This window comes from Solea solea, chromosome 4 (genome assembly GCF_958295425.1).
Source record: "Solea solea chromosome 4, fSolSol10.1, whole genome shotgun sequence".
Taxonomy (NCBI): Eukaryota; Metazoa; Chordata; class Actinopteri; order Pleuronectiformes; family Soleidae; genus Solea; species Solea solea.
In genome coordinates this window covers 16,071,902-16,092,255 of record NC_081137.1, presented here as the reverse complement: position 1 = coordinate 16,092,255, position 20,354 = coordinate 16,071,902, and the positions used below count along the sequence as shown (strand labels likewise).

The following is a 20,354-nucleotide window of genomic DNA, read 5'->3' as shown; positions in this document are numbered from 1 at the left end:
TTATTTTTTCTATACTCTGTCAGACCTGACTCATGGAGTATTTGTGTGGACAGCAGCATTGCAGGCGCAGGCAGGAACAAGTAATATAATCCCATCAAACTATTGGATGATTGAGTATTTCAAGCAATATAATTAACTTTACTAGTGTAATGTTGCTGTTGCCTCTGTCTGTCTTGTAATAATACAAATCACTGTGACTTGTATGAATTGTAGTTGTAGATATTATAGATATCTACAATGTCATTATCTTGAATTTAAAATGACTAAAATCCGTTTTTCTCGAGTCCCTGTCTCTCTGTGAGAGAGCGGGTGTCTGTGTTCCATGCTGTTGCTCAGTGTGAAAGTGTCAACACCTCAAACAAAAACAGTGAACTATCTCTTTAAGAATATGAGGACTACACTTCCGGTGAGACATAGAAGCTGGCGCTTGCGCAGTACGTTTTCCACGGCCCTGGCTGTTGGCTGTTGTGTTGTTGTTGTTTTGACATTAAAGGGGCTGAAAGAGAAAAAATAACCAAGTTTATTATATCCAGAGCCTGTTGTATGAGGTAAGGAAGACGCCGCGTTTCGCTGTGTGCCGTTTCTCTGACTTCTGTCACTTGGCTCAGTGTTGTCACGTTGGAACAACAACTAAATATGTTGCTGAGCGTTAGAGAACAGTTAGCGAGCAACACTAGCTGACAATCTATCAGAGCACAGCCATGAACAATCTAGCGAAAGTCTAATCGTGTGAGAGCAGAGACTCTATGATGACCAGACTAACTCCACGCTCACGGTGTCCACACGTCATATTTGCAAAGGCCTGACTATTTCTCCGTGTGGCCAGGGAGAGGCAGCTAACACAGGTCACCCCTTTGAGCTAACCACTGAGTCAGCTTTGCTAATGTGTCACAAAGAAACACCGGCAGAAGAATAATTTGTACTTCGGCCTCATTGTGAAACGTTAAGGTTATTGGACTGCATATAGTCAGGTTTGATGCTGCCGTTTTGTGACATTACCATGTAAGCAAACTCACAATAGCAGCAATAATAAAGCAGACAGTACCTTATCAGTTCTTCTCTTATCTCAGTTAGTTAGTAACTGCTAATAATCACACCAGGTCCAGTTAGATTTTCTCTTTTCAGTGCTTATGAAGCTGAATAACTAGTGTATGTTCTGTTTTTCTTCATGTGATACACATTGCACTTCTCAAACTTTACATATTCAGGCTCACGTTTGAGAAATGGCAATATATAGCAATCTATTGTGATAGACAATATAAGTGGTTTTAAGAGCAATCCTGTGCTTAACTTAGTAGTATTTCTATTTGTCCTGCCATTCACAAAATGAGTAATAGCAGAGCCATGAAATTAACCTACTAACTCCAATTCCATTGAAGTTGGGACGCTGTGTAAAATGCAAATCCCACAAAGATTTAACTGAACCACTACAAAATAAATGTAACTGAGATGTTTATTTTGGATGAATATGGTCAATTCTACTTCTGGGTGAAGCTGACATATGAAAGTTGGAATGTTAAGTGCAATAGTGTATATCAGGGGTGGAACAACAAATTGAGGAATTTATTGCAAAATTAATTGCAAACCTTTTTGATTGTTGATTAATCAGTTGAACTGATAACGACAACAATCATTAGTTATAGTTTCTGTAGATTGTAGGAAAATTCACTACAGAATATGAATTGAGGTACTGTGTATCCCACCACACCAGAGTGAGTCTTCAAATTGCTAGATAAAGTCCCACCTGCTCTTGTTGTAATGTTGGCTGTGTGGATTTGGGGTTTTTGCAGGTTACTGGGTGAGCCCCTCCCTGCCATGAGAGCTGACCACAATATCACCACCCCCCTCTCCTTCTGCAGTTGATGGATCTGCAGCTGGTCCAGAGATGACAGACAGCGTCAGGGCCTTCCTCCGCAATGTTGCGACGGTCAGCAGAGGCACACACAATAACATTGACCCATTAATTCATAATAATCGATTTATTAAGTGGACACTCACTCTCAACTCTACATCTAGTTGTAATATTTTTTAGCCTCATGAAAGTTAATGATGGTGATGATTAAATAAAGAGCACACCTTCCAGTATAACGCAGAATATTCTGCATTCATAACATTAGTCTTATTGTAGAATTCATTGCAAAGAAGTTTTATTGTATTGTACACGTGCACCTAATAAAGTAGAACGTGTAGCAGATTTGTTTGTTGTTTAGCTAAGCAGATTAAGGATTTTAATCAAGATACACTGACACGTGATATTGTCAAGAAAACAGGTGCCATATGTCCACAACTCAACACACACTCACTTAGATGTTAATGATATATTTTATGTCATTATAAGGACTCTGTATGTATTTGTCGTTGCGTCTGCACTTATTGAGCAAGGGCTCCCTGATCATACTTAGTGGTGGATAAGAATCTAAATGTTAATTACAAATTCAAAGTTCTTCATAGTGTATGTGCGTTGAATAAGGGCAAATATTACAATCAGACAGAGTGGCACAGTTATTGGTGCATTTTAGTGAAGGACAAATGAAGATGGCTCAATCTAATTTTCTATGTATTATCTCAAACCTTATCATTGTGTGGCCTCAGCTTGTATGTGAGCTTTCTGTTCTCCAAACAAGTCCAGAGATAACATTTGACTTTGGAATACTTATCTCCTTTTTGACCCCGATAATAGAGCTTCTCTCTCAGCTACCTGCATAAAAGAATAGAGCTTGTGGGGCCTTCCATTAAACCATTGGTGTACAACAACTTAATGTCAGTGGTCTGGTTACCATTATTTATAATTGGATCTCAGCATAATTTCCTCTCACAATTCGGCCTCCATTATCCATCTGTTACATAATAGAGGCATTGCTCGTGAACCTGGTAAGGATAGTAGATGGTTGCATGGAGAGAACTGGACAATCTGGCAGGGCATTTTGCTAAATAGCGTTTGCTTTACATTGTGTAAAACCTGCCATGAAATATTCCCAGTTACATTAATGTTTATGAACAAAATCTCAGAACAAATGTGCACATTTGCTGGAGGTTTTCAACTTAAGAAATGATTGTCCACACACTGATATTCATAAGAAATAGCAATGTTGACCTGGAACATTGATAGTGATAGGACACACAGCTTTGTAATTGTTTTGCTCAGCAAGCGCTAGCTTTGACATTTTACATTTTAATCTCAATAAGTTGGAAACTTCCTGATCAATGTATCTCTCTTGCTCTGGGCTGTGTAGGGGATCAAGGACTCCATATTGGGGATTGGAACAATCTCTAAGCTGGATACCCGCATCCAGCAGAAAAGGGAAGAGCAGCGGAGGAGAAGGGCAAGCGGGGCTCTGGCTCAGAGAAGAGCACAGAGCGAGGAGCGCAAACCAGACAAGTAGGCCTGAAAATAAAAAGCTGTATATTTTGGTTGTGATGTTTATGGTTCATATCGTATATAGTTAAGAGGAACGTCTTCTAAAGGCCCAGGGCTCCAGTTCCTCAATGAGGACATTGATTTTTTTGTTGCAAACTGAAGAATTGTAAAATATTATGTAGCACTGTGTGTGGTGTAGTATTGAAGGCTTTCTAGCCCTTGTACGATTCTCACAGGTAGAATTTGCTGTCCCAGAAACTCTCATGTTTGTATCTGTGTATCGATTGGTACATGAGGGATATTTTGTTTCTGACTAACCAAATTTGCATCACTTCAGAATATTATATGATGATGAAAACTCTATACATTTGGAAAATACAATACATTGTTGTAGTCATCAGTTGGTGCGAGGACATGAACATTTGAAAGACCCTAATTGGTAGCTGATACCACTAATCACATTCACAATGGGAAATAGCTTGAGTGTGGGCAGATATATATATGTGGTAAAACTAAAGTGAAACCACACTTTTCTTTAAGTAATCTACAGTGATGGTTATTATCTTTTTTTCTCCTTCAGTGAACCTAAAGTAGCCAGCAGGATTGTTCAGTGCTGTGCCTGGAATGGAGGAGTGTTCTGGGTAAGTCATTAAACCTAATTTTAAAGCAAAGCCTTATCTTTCACAGTATATACAACTATATAGCTGTGCTAAATTTCAGTAATGGCTGGTTTTTCATGCCACACCTTGGAATATGCCCCTCTTGCAAATATCAATATATGAAATGATTTACCACTATACTAGCTATTGTACATGTTGTGGAGCCTTAAATCTGGGGTAGGCAGACTATTTTTGGTGTTATTGATCAATAACCTTTCAGCATAATGTAAATCAATTGATCCGAGAGAGACTCCTGCAGAACCTCTAGGCTCAAATTTACTGTGTAAATTTGTCTTGAGGCTGGAGAAATTTCACCTTCTAGCTCAAAGCTTGATGAAGTTATCTCACATCAATTTGTTTTTTATGTTTCAAAAAAAATGTTGCTGTTTATTATTTTATACCTCTACAAGGTGACAAGTAACAACAGCATTTTTTTCTGCTTCCCAGCTCAGTCTGTTTCTCTTCTACCGAGTGTTTATCCCATTGCTGCAGACTCTCACAGCAAAGATCATCGGTATGTTTTAATGCTCTTGAACCTTGGATGGATTCTCTCTTTCTCTCTGGTAGTAGGAAGCATTCAGAAAAATCAGCTGATTTTTATTTTGTCCAGGTGACCCCTCCCTCCATGGCAGTGTGTGGTCCTGGTTAGAGTTCATCCTCACCTCCGTCTTCAGTGCTCTCTGGGTTCTCCCTTTGTTTGTCCTCAGCAAGATAGTCAACGCCATCTGGTTCCAGGTTAGGCCCTGTTCTGCTATGCTGATGAGTTTTAATTAATTACTTTTGTTACATGCCACTGACATTTCTATCTGCAGCTGCTTGTTTGTAAAATGAGGTCATGACTCAGAACACACAATCTGTCCTAATTTTTCTGATCTCTACTGGCGGTCTCACAACACAAGTTTTTGCTTTCTCCTGTCATCTCTTATAATGTCAAGCAAAATACAATTTTGCCAAGTGTTAATTTTATTTTATTTGCTGTGTTGCAGGACATTGCCGACCTAGCATTTGAAGTGTCTGGCTGTAAAGCTCAGCCATTCCCCAGTGTCAGTAAGATCATTGCGGACATGCTCTTTAACCTCCTCCTCCAGGCACTCTTCCTCATTCAGGTACATTCATACGAGACCAGAAGATCGCTGTTATTTGTTCTGAAGCTACAACTTTATCAACATTATTTCTTATACAAAAAAGACTCTCAATGTCCTAGCAAATGAAATGAAATACACAAACTACTCTCTCAGTAGTGTGAATAAAATAATGAATAACAATTGTCTTGTGTTTTCTTGTCGTCTTCCAGGGTATGATTGTGAGCCTCTTTCCCATTGATGCCATTGGACAGATGGTTAGTCTCCTGCACATGTCTCTGCTCTACTCCCTCTACTGCTTTGAGTATCGCTGGTTCAACCATGGTGAGACACTGGCATTATACTTATATAACCCAAAATAAATGATCTGCATTGAATGGACAAGGCCAAAAAAGAGTGTCTGTTTTTTAAAGGCATTGAGATGCACCAACGGCTGTCTAACATTGAGAGGAACTGGCCCTATTACTTCGGTTTTGGTTTACCAATGGCTCTGCTCACTGCTCTGCCCTCCTCATACTTCATCAGGTAACACTGTTATATTCTCCACTCATCTAACACATATTTCACTGACTGGTTATTTAATATCATAAGGGAACATCAGTTGCAGCACTATTCAGACCTGAAATGGACTGTTTGGCTACAGCCAAACTACTATCTTTCCATTTGGTAACAGTTTTCTTAAAAATAAAACGATCTCTTTCCAGATGAGTGTTTCAACTCCATATTAAAGTCCATATAAATGTACCTGGAAATTTATATCAAGTGATCACATAAACAAAAAGCACCACAATGGTGAAAAGTAGAGCAGAAACTTCTATTATGAGACTGACGATGAGGTGAAACTATAATTAAGTGTTCACAGAAGTTTATTGTTCACAACTGACAGTGGAGTTGTCAAATCGATTATCAAAAAAGTTGACAATTGTTTTGAGTAATTGTCTGTGACAGTCCTAGTCTGTCACAATACGTGGTATTTTCTGGTAAAATCCTACAAGTGTCTGAATAGAGATGACCGCACTACACAAAGACATCTTTATCTTTTAACAAGAGGAACAGCTATCTTTTGTCGTGGTTAACTTTTCCCTTACTACCTTTAATGTATGTCTCCTGTTTATCTTCTGTTTTTGTGTAGTGGCTGCTTGTTCTCCATCCTCTTTCCTCTATTCATCATTAGTGCTAATGAGGCTAAGACACCAACTAAGCTGTAGTAAGTATAACAAAAAGATACATATTTTATGTTATCAGTCATTTTAGTGCATGAGTCACTGACCACATTTTCACTCCTTCAGCCACTTCCAGCTGCGTCTCTTCTCCCTGGTCGTGCTGATCAGCAACAAGCTTTTCCATAAAACGGTCCACCTGCAGTCCTCCCTGTCGTCATCTGCCTCCTCAGAGAGGCTGTCCTCCCCCCACACATCTCCCACCCGCCAGAGACTCATGCCCGCCCAGTAATGGATCTACGTCCAAGGAGATGAGGAGTAGCTTCACTCAACATGGGAAAAAAAGAGGAAGCGATTCTTCCAGAAGGATTCCGCTTAATGAAGACGACGATGTGGCTTAGGACGAAGGGTCTCCGTGTTTTTATCTATGGCCCTCTGGTCATTCATTTGTAAAAATTGACTGCCCTGTGCCTCACACTCAAAAACACATTATATACTCAGCTCTAGACTTTTTGTCCTGTGGGTTTTCTTTCTTTATTTTTTGGATAATGTGCCATTTGAGTGGATCTCCTTTAGTAAATCGCAGCACAATAAATCATAGAGGTTTATTATGTCTCGACAAACTTGTGACTAAAGGATTTTTTACATTTACTTTTGGTGTGCTTTCTTTGCTTTCTAAAGCAATGCACACTCTTGTTTTACCCATAATACATGACACGTCACATCCCCTTCTCATGTGTCCTCATGGGTGTCTCTCTTAAATGATGGTGCCCCACCAGTTCCAGGAATGACCATAAACGGTTATGGGGGGGGGGGGGGGGGGTATTTTATTTTAAAATGTAGGAGCTGCTATCAAACAGACAGATGACCTTAGTATTAGAAATCAAATGTTCCACCCGTTGTGTGTTGACGGAAAGTTTGTCTGGTGCCTCATCCCAAATTCAGATGTCACTCCACTGTCTGAGGAGATGCACATTTTATAAATGACAAGGTGACACCAGCAAAGTAAAAGCTGTAACAGTGTTTTAGAAAGTGATAGGTGAGATAACACTGCCAAACTGCAATATTTATGTTTTGTTATGTTCACTTCAACAATTACAATGCTAAGATGTGTAGTCAATAAGTAAACACAAACATCAAATACATTCTGAATGAAGCAGAAACCCTCCACTATGTGTCAGCCCACTTAACAAGTTTTTACTCACTCATCAGAGGGGAGGGATCTTGAGTTTGAAATGGTGTGCAATTATTGTATGAGGAACACAGTGTTTGTGCAGACTGATATTTGTGAGTGAGGTTTTGTAAAAGTTATGCGTCTAATTTCAATAAAGTTGATCAGTAATCAAGACTTGGCTTTTGGCTGTGTTCAGGGATTTGCAACTATTTAATTAACACAGTGTCTTTCCAGTCCAGTTGCTAGTGATTCAATGCTTTTGGGATCTCTGATAGGGGACGGTGGAAGCAGCAGAAGGTACACACTAAATCTTTAATGCATTCGTTTTTTCTTTATTTCTGTGATAATGAGGAACGACTGTAGAAGCACTTCAAGAAGCAGCACACTTAAGACAGCTAACATAAACTCCCCATCTGGTGGCGCTGCGTAGCATCCAGAAATTGGCGTCTAGAGCACTTTTCTTGGGAGTAAGAGTTATCAACCGACAGGGGGCGACACACTTTCCTTCCTCACTAAGGACACGTCACTACACTACAGCAGCAAGTTCGGGGACCAAATTTGAGGAGCAGCCAAGGAACCAATCAGCTGTGTGTCGCTTTGCTGTTGACTGAAGCTAGACCAATAAACGCGCGCGCTGGCCCGGCGGGGGCGGGACTAGCTGACGGTGAAGGTTGTGTGTGAAAAGTGTATGACTAACAGGAGCGGAGCGGGTGAGTCTTAATGAACATTGAACATTTAAACATGTGTTCGTGCTCAAAAACAAGAGGTTTTTGTATATTGAGATGTTGTCCTGCTGCCAAGTGTTAAATTGCAACCGGTATTTACATAACACGCCGGGGACGAGGGTGTTCATTATACAGCAGCTAGCAGGTTAGCCTCACTAGCTACTGACACACTTCTAGGTGGATGGAAGCAGCATCACCACAAACCGGCCTGATGCTGACGAGCTGCAAGATGCTGCTGTTGGATCTTTAGAACTACGTGTTTATGTAAACGATGGTGTGTCAATTCATATATAGCTAACGTGAACTAGCTGCTGTTTTCTGGCTCTGTGGTCTTGGGAAGACACCAAAGCTACTAATGGTGTCAGTGTTCGCTCTTTAAAGGTGCTGCATTCAAATTAGTTTAGGTGGGCTGTGTCGAGCTTAGTGCTTTGATTTTCAATGAGCAAAACAGTTTTTAAAGGTTGAATCTGAAGTGGACTGGCTCAGGTCCATGCAGGAGTATTCTGGAGTAGGAGCTTCCTGGTTCCTGACGCCACTTCATAGTGCGTGGCCTTATCTGGTTGGACTGGACATGGAAGTTGACTCTTGAGAGCTGAACGACTTTAATTTGTCTCCTGAAAATTCAGCATAGGGTACAATATATTTAAGAAAGAGTACCCTTTTGTTGCACAAAAAAAAAAGTAACTTTTGCTTTCTACTTCATGGTCTAATCGATTTATCTGACGATTATTTTCTAGATTAATCATGTATTTGTTTGGTCCATAAGAAGTTGATCTGTATTCACTTATAATTATTTTTTGTTACATTGAGCAAATGATCCAAAATCAGAAAGCTTTATTTATTACAAAACACAACATATTTGTCTAAAGTAGTTGTGGGTAAAATAAAGAGTTTTTAAAAGTGTGTTTAAAGGGAAAATAAGCTTAATTTTTTTCTCTCCCTCTCTTCAGGTAGTACGGTGAGCTGTCCCTAACCTTACCAAAATGACCAAGCTGGGCTTTTTGCGCCTGTCCTATGAGAAACAGGACACGCTGCTGAAGCTGCTCATCCTGTCCATGGCTGCTGTCCTCTGTAAGTCCTCTGCATGTGATACACACCTGTATATCCTAAGTGGTTGTTAAGAGTAAATGTAACAGTAGATCAACTGTGTGCTTTTCATTTTTTTCCAGCATTCTCCACCAGACTGTTTTCTGTCTTGAGGTTTGAAAGTGTCATCCATGAGTTTGATCCGTAAGTGTTGCACGTGTCTTGATTACCGACAGTAATATTGGATGATTTCCATCGACAAAGACATGTTTTAATTTTACCCTTTATCGCATCTCCAGGTACTTCAACTACCGTACCACCCGCTTCTTGGCAGAAGAAGGATTTTATAAGTTTCACAACTGGTTTGATGACAGGGCATGGTATCCTCTGGGGAGGATCATTGGTGGCACCATCTATCCAGGTAAGAATCTAAAGAAATTACAATGGAAAAGTACAAACTAACATATGCCACCTTATCAACTTGTGTAATGTTTGTGTCACATTTGGTATAAAAGGTGTCATACACCGGTCAGCTGAAACTATTCAATGGGCCTTTTAAGGTCTGTACACTTATATGTATATGTGTTTTCTCCCTCACCAGGACTGATGATCACATCTGCCGTCCTGTATCATGTCCTACATTTTTTTCACATCACCATTGACATCCGTAACGTTTGCGTCTTCCTGGCTCCTTTGTTCTCCTCCTTCACTGCCATAGTTACCTACCACTTCACCAAGGAGCTGAAGGTAAAACACACTTTACAACCCTTTGTGTACAATATTATTCAATATAATATAATTTTGGGGTGGGCAGTATAATTGGTATGCGTTACAAAAGGTATAGATTTGGCCACAGTAGAGAGTTTATGTATGTTGACGTCCTCAACTTGTGCCAAAGCAAGAGGTTTTTTCATGACTGAGGGAAACAAGTGCATGGTGACTGAGAACACACCTAACATTTTCAGGGTTTCCCATGCAGAATCAACACTGACCGTCACAAATTTATTCGGTCTTCTTTATTCCAACGCGGTTTAAGAAACGCAACGTTTTGTTCCGTTCATTTATGTCCCTGCAGCTCTCTCCCAAATTGTATGCCCAGGTCCATGAGCAAGGCGAGAAAGAATTCTGTGAAGTGCGCAATGTACATACCCAAGAATATATTGCAATATATACCATTACCGCAAGGTGTTTCATATTATACCGAAATATGAGTTTTAAGCGGTACCACCCAACCCTAATATAATATTGTATAATTAAATAATATAATTTGATCCAATGTTGGTTTGCTTTCAGGAGCAGTTTGGACTCATAATTATTTAATTATTTAAATTCCCATAATGCAACTTAGTCTTTCATGAGGCTCTTCTTGCCTAATACAGTACATGATACTCAAATGCTACACAGATTTGCTTAAAAAACCTGATGCAGATGATATCTGACCTCAGTCAAAAATGTCCCTTTAGAGTCCTATGTGTAGCCTCATTGTAATGAGAATGTTATATTTTGTTTGTTTCCAAATGAGCTTGTTCTGATTAGTGTTTTGTCTCTGTAGGATGCAGGTGCCGGGCTCTTGGCTGCTGCCATGATCGCTGTGGTTCCTGGTTATATCTCTCGATCTGTTGCAGGCTCATATGATAATGAAGGTACACATAAATACATGGTGTGCATAACTATGCTGTTCATAGAAAATGTCTGACAAGGATTCTTAATCAAATCTGTTGGTGCTGTCCCACTTAGGTATTGCCATCTTCTGCATGCTGTTGACGTATTACATGTGGATCAAGGCTGTGAAAACAGGCTCAGTCTACTGGTCGTCCATGTGTGCTCTGGCCTACTTCTACATGGTGAGGACACCAAAATTTTAACTCATTTAATATGCAGAGTTAGTAAGGGTAATGACAAAGTCTTTGTGTGTGTATGTAGGTTTCCTCTTGGGGTGGCTACGTGTTCCTGATCAACCTTATCCCCCTCCATGTCCTGGTGCTGATGCTCACAGGCCGATTCTCTCACCGCATATATGTAGCTTACTGCACAGTCTATTGCCTGGGCACCATCCTCTCCATGCAGATCTCTTTTGTTGGTTTCCAGGTACGTTCCCAGTTACCCTGGTTCTTGTGCCTTGGCTTGCAGATCAAATTCCTGTATTAAACATCATCAAGCCCAAAGAAATTAAAAGGAAAATCATTGTCACGTGACAGCTCACCTCTCTTTTTCTTCTCTCGTCCACTAGCCAGTGCAGTCATCAGAGCACATGGCAGCCTTCGGTATGTTTGGCCTGTGCCAGATTCATGCCTTTGTGGACTACCTGCGCAGCAAACTCAATGCCCAGCAGTTTGAGGTGTTGTTCAAGAGCGTTATATCCCTGGTTGGCTTCGTCCTGCTGTCTGTTGGAACTGTTCTCATGCTGACAGGTGAGAGGAGAAACAAGGAAAACTGTTCCTGCTTTCTCCTTTTATTTTTTTGAAAAACTGATTTTATTTTTTTATATGTTGATTCGGACTGTGTCTGATGGCATAAACTCTGGTCCCTCAGGTAAGATCTCTCCCTGGACTGGTCGTTTCTACTCCCTGCTGGACCCCTCCTATGCCAAGAACAACATCCCCATTATTGCTTCTGTCTCTGAGCATCAGCCCACCACCTGGTCCTCCTACTACTTTGACCTCCAGCTGCTCGTCTTCATGTTCCCAGGCAAGCATGCACTCAACATAAACAGTATATACAAATTTATATTATTGTATACTTGCTGGGTTTTGATTCACATCATTTTTTTCCCCCCTTACAGTTGGCCTGTACTACTGTTTTAACAACTTATCTGACGCTAGGATCTTTATCATCATGTATGGAGTGACCAGCATGTACTTCTCAGCTGTCATGGTACGTATTAAGTGGCACATGTGAAATGCTCTTTGAAATCGCTGCTCAGGGAGACATTTGTTTCTTTTATGGAATTGTGAATGGAAAAACATGCATGAAGGACTTTTTTTTATCCTGGTTGTTGCCTCCTCAGGTGCGTCTGATGTTGGTGCTGGCCCCAGTCATGTGCATCCTGTCGGGCATCGGTGTGTCCCAGGTACTAACCACCTACATGAAGAATCTGGATGTGAGCCGACCAGACAAGAAGAGCAAGAAACAGCAGGACTCCACCTACCCTATCAAGAATGAGGTAAGAGGTTAAAGAGGCGGGTTCTTACTGATTGTTTATAAGATGTATACTATCATTAGATTCACCCATTGACAGTGTTCATGTTACTATGTAGCCAAACCAAACTTTCTCAGGAGATAATAATTATATTATAATTCATTTATTCATCTAAGGTGTTAAAAGATTGCTCCATGTTGCCTTGTTGATTATTAAAATATTGTTGAGACTATAAATATGTAATTTCTCCTACTGTTCAGTTTTCAACCAATATTATAATCTGTTTTTAGATATAATATCTAAAAACAGATTATAATATCCAGCTCATTATAATAATGTCATGTGTTGTCTTACAGGAATTTCCTTTCTGTATTGTGTAATTTGGATCTTGTACAATATCCAAAATATTTAGACTGATTTGTAGTTTGGTCGTCTTTTTCTTTTACCTCTGCATTGTAAGAGACAGACGTGTAGCATTCCCTAACTTTTACAACCTGATTGACATGATTGTGTTGTGTGCTGTCCAGGTTGCCAGTGGGATGATTCTGGTCATGGCCTTTTTCCTCATCACATACACCTTCCACTCTACCTGGGTGACCAGCGAGGCCTACTCCTCTCCCTCAATTGTCCTGTCTGCCCGTGGCGGTGACGGCAGCCGCATCATCTTCGATGACTTCAGAGAGGCTTACTACTGGCTCCGCCACAACACTCCTGAGGTCGGTCATGGCCACAGAAACGAAGGACTAAATTGTGTAGTGATTTAGAAAAAGTAATGGCTAGTAGGTTAGGGTTTGCTTCCATTTAGTTACTTGAGTCTGATTTTGTGTTCCCAGGATGCCAAAGTCATGTCATGGTGGGATTATGGGTATCAGATAACTGCCATGGCCAATCGAACCATTCTAGTAGACAACAACACATGGAACAACACTCACATCTCCAGAGTTGGACAGGTGAGCTGCGCAACATTCAAGGTACTCAAGTGCTACCTGCAGTGTTGACCGACTGTTTGCTGTTTAGGCCATGGCGTCCACAGAAGAGAGGGCCTATGAGATCATGAGGGAGCTGGACGTCAGTTATGTCCTGGTCATCTTCGGAGGTCTGACGGGTTATTCCTCAGATGGTAAGTACCCAGTGTTATTAGGTCAGGTCGGTGAAACACTCACAGTCTGCCTTTTAGATACTTAAACTTTATTGATCAGCCATAATATTATCTGTATCTGTTACCATTATCACTTCATTCACCGATGCTCTTATAATTGTTGGCTGGTGATGACTGGTGGCCGTGCTGATGTCAGTTTCCTCCCAAGATGAGTTGAGTTGAGCAAACTATGCTGGGTTATAGACACTAAAGGCAACATATGGCCTTATTTAAATACTTAAAAATAGTTTTTACACTAATAATCCTTAAGTCCTCCTTGTCTCTGTGTGAGGCATGAAGTGTTCCAGTTCTACATGGATTTTCTTTCAAAATAAAATGCGTAGCAGCTATTCGATATACGATATTTAACAAATAACGGCAAATATTGTGATACACAATAATGTCTACTATTGGCCCAAGCCTAGTGCAGCCTATTATTTCCGCCACTGTGTTGATATACCTTACTGTGTATTAATGTGTATTACAAATTATTTGGTTCCTTTTTGGATGAAGCAAGTTATGATCTTATAATTCTTAAAAAAGTGACATTTCTGAAGGTTTTTGTTAATTAATCTCTGTTCATCACAGACATCAATAAGTTTTTGTGGATGGTTCGGATTGGAGGGAGCACAGACACAGGCAAACACATCAAGGAGCACGACTACTACACTCCCACTGGGGAGTTCAGAGTGGATCGCGAAGGCTCCCCTGTGCTGCTCAACTGCCTCATGTACAAGATGTGCTACTACCGCTTCGGCCAGGTCTACACAGAGGCCAGTAAGTAACAGTAACCAGGTTTTTTTTTCCTCAAAGTCTAAGATGTATAGAGAATGACACACAAATATCTGGTTTTAGCCAGCTTGTTAGACATCAGACTCTCTGTGCTGAGATCAGCTGAGCTCTTGGCTTCTAAGCTGACGGCACTGTCATCTGAAAAAATATGAAATAATGAGTAATGTGGACATTTTTATTTTGTTGTGTCCACTCATTAAGTAATTTAAAGGCCAATGTGTAAGAATTGGTGACTTCCAAAGGTGTGGTGTGCAGTCCTTTCCCAATCAGGGAAATATATAGTCCAGGGAACCACAGTATCCTTCAACATACCTGTTTCTGTTTTAAGTGCCTGCTTCAATACACATGGTTTGTCGGTTCAGATTGCTTTATGAACATGGTTGTACAACATGGCAGCCTCTCTTGCTTTAAGTGCTCTTAAATGTCTTATTTTTAGGGCTACTAAAACTATTTTTATTTTAATTCTTTAATAATTATACATTTACACAGACATAGTTAGGGGTAGCCTAAATGTTATTCACTGGACCTTTTGTTAAAGTGGGTCTCAATTCTGTGTTGTAATTCCGACTTGTATTCTCTGCAGAGCGCCCACCTGGTTATGATAGAGTGAGAAATGCTGAGATTGGGAACAAAGACTTTGAGCTGGATGTGTTGGAGGAGGCCTACACAACAGAGCACTGGCTGGTCAGGATATACAAGGTAAAACCTATTGTTTTTGGGCAAATGTGTTTGATTCAGGAAATACATGACACATGGAAGGACATTGGAATAATAGAAATAATTTAAAAATTTAAATATCTTCCATCCTAAACATGCAATTAAACACTTCACCTAACACTTCAAAAATGCTGTCTTCTGACATATCAATATGTTACATTAATACTGGAATTAATACTAAACACAACTGACAGTGATTCAATATTGGAAAGAATAGTTTAAGTCTTTGCTGGAATACATTTGAACTGACTTGTAACAGTAACAGACACTTTGTCACAAAGCATGGGTATTAGTGAGAACGTCTGCAATGGCTCGATAGACCCTTTTACTGTTTATAAATGATGACATCGGTGGTAGGCAGCATTTAGATCCGTATGCTATTAAGGAGCGGGTTGATGATGCTATAGCAAGTGTCCAAATATAGTGGCCGGACACATATACGTATTTAATAAGAGAAGCTGAGCATCTACACAAGGGAGAAACTACGTGCCTACAAGTCACTGGATGCCTACGGGTACGTTATTTGTGGTCAGGTACAGGATATCAAGGTAGACTTAGAGTTTTGTGTTTTGAGATCACAAATTCAGGCTTATCTGAGGCTTTTGGTGCCTTTCCATCATACAGTTCCAGCATGACTTGGCTCTACTCTACTCGGTTTGGTATCAGTCACGTTGTTTTCCATTACTATAGAACCTGCTAAACGTGGGCGGGGTGGTCCTAGCACAGCTGCATGAAACTGCCGTGACATTATTTTAAATCTGACACAAACTCGTGCTGGGATCTGTAAAAACATTCTGCCGTGAAAGAGACCTCTGGACTTGTTTCTAACTTCGCCCCATGTTTCACATTGCAGGTGAAAGATCTGGATAACCGAGGTCTTTCAAGAACATAAACGGTCAGATGGCAGTGAACGAGAGCCTTTTAGCGCACAGCACTGAACACCTTCCCCTGTGGTCTGCAGATGAGTGAGAAAGGAAAAAAAAGAGTACTTTTTATACTTTTTGTTTTTGGGGAAGAAAGTTGCATCAAAGAGATTTTTTTTTTTTTGTGGATGATTTTCTTTTTTTATTTTGTTATAATGAAATGTCTCATCTGGGATCAGAGGAAGCAAGTGTCTAAACATCCAGTCTGATGTCCGGAGTTTTCCATGGTGGTCAGAAGAATCCAGTGTTCATTTGAGAAGTTAAGATTTTTACAGTCTGTTCAAATAAAGTGGGAATAATCGGGAAGAAAATTGTGACTTTTTTTTCTTCTCAATCTGTAGAGTAATTTGAAACATCTTAAATTGCGGCTCTGTCATTTAAACAATTGACAGGGTGAAGGAGCAACAGTGACTTTTGTGTGTCCTGTTTGGCCGCTGTCGCAGCAGTGATAAGACACTGGTGCTTTTTCTCAGAACCAGTGCTGTGTTGTCATAATCAACATCCCTGTGTGGAAAACACAATCGATGTGCTGTTCTTTGTTATGGAAATGAAATAATGGAGTTCCTTTGTACTATAAATCAAAGAGCAATGCTCCGATGCAGATGTGTCTTTTTTTTTCTTTTTTCAATCACCATTTAACTGTGCAGTCAGTGTAATCACAACAGGTTTACAACAATCCAAGTTTTTAATATCAACTTTATTTTGAAGATTTGGTAAGAAGAACAATATTAAGTTTGACATGAGCTTCAAAATAAAAAACAAAGAACATAATCACATCTTTTCATTTTACTGTCCAATTATACTGGGCTTCATTTAGGTTGTTTTGCACCTATTTTAATCAAGCCAAGACTTAACTTAAAATAAGATTTAGTTTTAAACAGAACAGTCACTTTTAACTACCGACACAGTAGCTATCAATGTTTTTTCCACAGCCAGCAGTGTGCAGCGGTAAACTGTGACTGGGCTGTTGTAGGATCAGCTGCCGGCTCCATATTTATTTGTAGGTTTATAGCAATGTGCTCATATCTAGGTGATTCAATAACATTGGATATTATAAACTACACATGCTACCAAAATTAATATTGAGGCAATCCTTTATAAGTACTACATTCTAATAGTGCATTTGAACATTTAAGATTGGGCCTTAAATTGAGATTACATTTAAAACCCTGAGAACATTGTAAAATCTGCAGTCAAAGACTATAGAAAATCAAGGTCAACTACATTTTACTGGCAGTTTCAGAATGGGTTTTGTATTGTTGGGACATTTTTATTTCACATTACCTTTACAACTCATCTGCTGTATGAAGTCAGATTTTCTTTTTAAACCACAGGCCATTTAATATGCACCATATATAGTGGACATTAAAATAACTGACTCCAATAACACAACCATCTAAGATCAGAACCTTCTTTTATTGTAGTGCATTTGGCAATACATTTGAACATTACATTAAATAGATAAAAGTCTGTAATACATTCAAAACAGAACAGACAAGACTTGTTTTCACCCCAGAACAATAAACACATTAAATTGTTAGTATTTAAAAGAGGTGCAGATTAGTACAAACATCTAATCTTTGTGTAAAGTGTCCAAAAGCCTTCGGCTTGTATCACTGAAGCCTTTATTTAGTTATTTATTAATTTATTTACATTAACCAAGACCGATATTCAGAGCCGCTTACAGTCGTGGCTCATCCGGAAGATCTTCCAGAAGAGCCAGGTTTTTTCTGTAAATGTAGGCGTTGGGATCGTCGTCCAGCTTCACCAACTCCGCCAGCGACGACACGCACGGATCGTGATCGACCAGCATCATCGGCATCCGGGATGATATGCGGTGGATGCGTGTGGAGCGGCGCACCGGTGTCAGAAACTTCAGGTCTTTGATGTTGCTCTTTTTCCTTGATGTGCTGACTTCACCTTCAATTGTCTTCTTGACACTAAACACATTAAAAAAAAACAATTTAATTTGAAGAATAATTACTTTTGGCTGCTTAATTCCTAAAAGAATTGTGGAATAAAATGATCCAGACAAAAGATTGTCCTCACCTTTGCAGGTATGGAGTCGTTTTCACACTGTATTTTACGACTGAAGCGTCCTCCACCTCTGGTGTGGTCTCGGCCACATCATCACTGTCATTTTCTTCTTCCTCATCATCATCATCATCATCATCTTCATCATCCGACTCCACCACATTTTCATCACTTTCTTCTGTGTCACTCGCCACCTCCTCTTTTTCCTGTACTTCATTTGGTTTGTTGTCCTCCATTTCAACACCACTGCACTCATCTGGCTCCTGTACAACTTCTTAATGAGAAAGAAAAAACATGTGTGTAAACTTATAAATCAATAAGTGCAATAATCAGAAATACCAGTAAAAACTTAATACCTGAATCATCAAGTCAAACTTTGTTAGTTGTAGCCATTGAACACAACACAGCTAAACTTACCATCACTGCAATGAGAGGGCGTCGCCATTGCCTCCAAAGCTTCACACAAGTTCACAACAATCTGTCAAAAATGAAAACATAGAAGAGAACCCAGTGTTTACGTGTGGACAGCGATGGATTTGATGCAACTAGATAGAAGTTTACTTACATCATCCACTCCAGACACATCTCCAGAGCTTTCAAGCAGCTCTACTGCGGAGTTGATAAACACTGGTGTTGCGATGCCTGTTAACACTTCCTGTGTGTCTGCACAGTCTGCAGCCTTGCGTGCTTCCAGTCTGGGTTCTGGTTCAGGTCTGGAGTGCAAAGCAGGCAGAGTCTCGGCACGAGACTGGGATCTGAGATCAACTCCAGGCTTAGAGACTCTGGTGTTTGAAGGTGCTGCTGCCGCCATGGCTGGTCTCTTCCTTGTCTTGCCCTTAGCAGCCAGCCAATCAGCCAGTTTTGCTCTGCAGACAAAAAACGACAAACATTTTTGGACTCTTCTGATGTACAAAGTCAACGGTGAATGTCTGTGTCTGTGAAGAACATAAAATGTTACCTTCGTTCCTCATCAGTCTCCATGTTTAATCTGTAGTGACTGAGGGAGCTTGTGACAGGAGGCTTGCTGACCTTTTTGTCTGTCACTGGAACCTTTGGCTTCATGGTCAAAGTCCCACTTCCCTTGGTGGCAGCCACAGTACGGTTTCTGGAGCTGATACTGGTTAGTGTTGCAGGCACAGTCCTAGCAGTAAGACAAGCAGAGTGGAATACGGCAGGAGGGCGACTGGCGACAGCAGGCTTGGCTACCTGCGGTGGTCTACTGGAGGCAGACCTAAACGCTGAGGGTGCAGGTCTTCTTGTGCCACATTGAGGCAGGTCAACAGATTTGGACCTTTGTTTGGAAACATTTCCATCTCTCTGATTTTCTGTTTTGGGATCTGCCCTGTCCAAACTGGTGCTTGACTTCCAAATAGATCCTATTTTAGACTGGACAATCTTGCCTTTGTACATGCCAGGGGCCGACTTGGATGACGGCACAGCGGCTGGTGGCTTTGGAGCTTCTGCAACCATCTTCTTGTGTTTGGTAGCCTGTTTTGCGATAAAGGCCTGACTATGTGTCCGTTGTGCGGTGGCAGAAACTCCTTTATCAATTTTCTGGGCAGTTTTTACCTTTTTTGGAGGCTCACTGGACATGGACCGTATGCCGGTCTCTTTGACCTTGGCTTTAAGAGGACCATTCTTTGCCTCTGTGTCTTTATTTTTGCTTTTCAGATGGAATGGAGCAACAGATGTTTTATCTCTTCCATATGCAGGCTGGGCATTCTCCTTGTTTAAACAAGCACATCATATAGAGAGGCTTTAGTGTGAATATTTGTTTATTAAATTCAAATGTATAGTAATATTCACTTCATTACACTTACTTTATTGTCGCGATTTCGTTTTAAAACTGCGACGTTGTCCATTGTGTCGCGTCAAAACCCACTTAACCAAGTTGAGTTTTCTGGAAGAAGCACAAAATAACGACAAATATGAGGAAACTGTGTCATGATCATTTATCGCGTTACAGTTATAGTTGCAACCTAGTCAAATCTTATTACTACTTTTGTTTTCTATCTTCAACTTTCATATTAACCAGATTTAAAAAGTTCACAGGGGGGAAAAATAAACATGTGTTCATTCACGTTAGCTATTATAGACGATAAACTGAAAAACAGGTCCGTTAATGGCGGTTTGACAAACCCAAGTGTTACATAACATTTACAGTTACATTTATTTCTTACTTAGAATTAAAGTACAAACTGTTGACTTACCGACTGGAGTAATTTATGACAACACAGACAGAAAACCCCTCAGCACCGCAGCTCCGGAGCGAAACAAGCCTCTCCTCTGTGTCTGCGGAAAACTGCATTCAATTTGACTTGGCGCTGTTGAGCTCCAATTGGTTGAAATAGTCTCGCGAGAGACCAGAAATGGCCAATAGAGTGTCTTCATATGGACAGCGAGACTTGGAGAACACCAGCTCTCTTA

General features: G+C 40.3%; 3 protein-coding genes across 5 annotated transcripts; 2 read left to right on the top strand and 1 right to left on the bottom strand.

Annotated features, from left to right (window-relative positions):
- Positions 1–410: 410 nt before the first annotated feature.
- Positions 411–7,605, top strand: ei24 (EI24 autophagy associated transmembrane protein). Its single transcript, XM_058628368.1, has 11 exons — positions 411–548; positions 1,791–1,927; positions 3,234–3,379; positions 3,939–3,999; positions 4,465–4,531; positions 4,628–4,752; positions 5,004–5,123; positions 5,312–5,423; positions 5,513–5,624; positions 6,232–6,306; positions 6,389–7,605. Exons 2-11 carry the CDS (start codon positions 1,886–1,888, stop codon positions 6,549–6,551), a joined length of 1,023 nt encoding a protein of 340 aa, XP_058484351.1. The 5' UTR covers positions 411–548; positions 1,791–1,885; the 3' UTR covers positions 6,552–7,605.
- A 388-nt stretch (positions 7,606–7,993) lies between these two features.
- Positions 7,994–16,494, top strand: stt3a (STT3 oligosaccharyltransferase complex catalytic subunit A). 2 transcript variants are annotated; one of them, XM_058627487.1, is made up of 18 exons: positions 7,994–8,143; positions 9,109–9,229; positions 9,328–9,388; positions 9,484–9,605; positions 9,786–9,931; positions 10,737–10,827; positions 10,922–11,028; positions 11,108–11,272; positions 11,415–11,595; positions 11,717–11,872; positions 11,967–12,058; positions 12,192–12,347; positions 12,851–13,039; positions 13,157–13,273; positions 13,341–13,443; positions 14,050–14,238; positions 14,837–14,952; positions 15,824–16,494. In XM_058627487.1, exons 2-18 carry the CDS (start codon positions 9,142–9,144, stop codon positions 15,860–15,862), a joined length of 2,118 nt encoding a protein of 705 aa, XP_058483470.1. In that variant the 5' UTR covers positions 7,994–8,143; positions 9,109–9,141; the 3' UTR covers positions 15,863–16,494. The 2 variants fall into 2 exon arrangements, with proteins under 2 accessions (XP_058483470.1, XP_058483472.1); XM_058627489.1 differs by lacking the exon at positions 7,994–8,143 and adding an exon at positions 8,411–8,432.
- Positions 16,495–17,290: 796 nt separating this feature from the next.
- On the bottom strand, positions 17,291–20,346 carry si:ch211-266i6.3 (cytoskeleton-associated protein 2). 2 transcript variants are annotated; one of them, XM_058627491.1, is made up of 7 exons: positions 20,138–20,346; positions 19,748–19,827; positions 18,886–19,652; positions 18,493–18,793; positions 18,345–18,405; positions 17,943–18,198; positions 17,291–17,833 (listed from the first exon to the last, which is right to left on the bottom strand). In XM_058627491.1, the coding sequence occupies exons 2-7, from the start codon at positions 19,787–19,789 to the stop codon at positions 17,575–17,577; spliced, it is 1,686 nt and encodes a 561-aa protein (XP_058483474.1). In that variant the 5' UTR covers positions 19,790–19,827; positions 20,138–20,346; the 3' UTR covers positions 17,291–17,574. The 2 variants fall into 2 exon arrangements, with proteins under 2 accessions (XP_058483474.1, XP_058483473.1); XM_058627490.1 differs by having other exon boundaries at positions 17,943–18,201; positions 20,138–20,343.
- Between the last annotated feature and the right edge of the window lie 8 nt (positions 20,347–20,354).

Coding starts and splice junctions, on each gene's coding strand:
- stt3a (XM_058627487.1), top strand. CDS start 9,142: ATGACCAAGCTGGGCTTTTTGCGCCTGTCCTATGAGAAACAGGACACG. Junction 11,873..11,966: donor GCTCGTCTTCATGTTCCCAG/GCAAGCATGCAC, acceptor CCCCCCTTACAG/TTGGCCTGTACTACTGTTTT. Junction 13,444..14,049: donor GACGGGTTATTCCTCAGATG/GTAAGTACCCAG, acceptor TGTTCATCACAG/ACATCAATAAGTTTTTGTGG.
- si:ch211-266i6.3 (XM_058627490.1), bottom strand. CDS start 19,789: ATGGACAACGTCGCAGTTTTAAAACGAAATCGCGACAATAAA. Junction 18,406..18,492: donor ATGTGTCTGGAGTGGATGAT/GTAAGTAAACTT, acceptor CATTTTTGACAG/ATTGTTGTGAACTTGTGTGA. Junction 17,834..17,942: donor ACGACTCCATACCTGCAAAG/GTGAGGACAATC, acceptor TAATGTGTTTAG/TGTCAAGAAGACAATTGAAG.
- ei24 (XM_058628368.1), top strand. CDS start 1,886: ATGACAGACAGCGTCAGGGCCTTCCTCCGCAATGTTGCGACG. Junction 3,380..3,938: donor GAGGAGCGCAAACCAGACAA/GTAGGCCTGAAA, acceptor TTTCTCCTTCAG/TGAACCTAAAGTAGCCAGCA. Junction 5,625..6,231: donor CCCTCCTCATACTTCATCAG/GTAACACTGTTA, acceptor GTTTTTGTGTAG/TGGCTGCTTGTTCTCCATCC.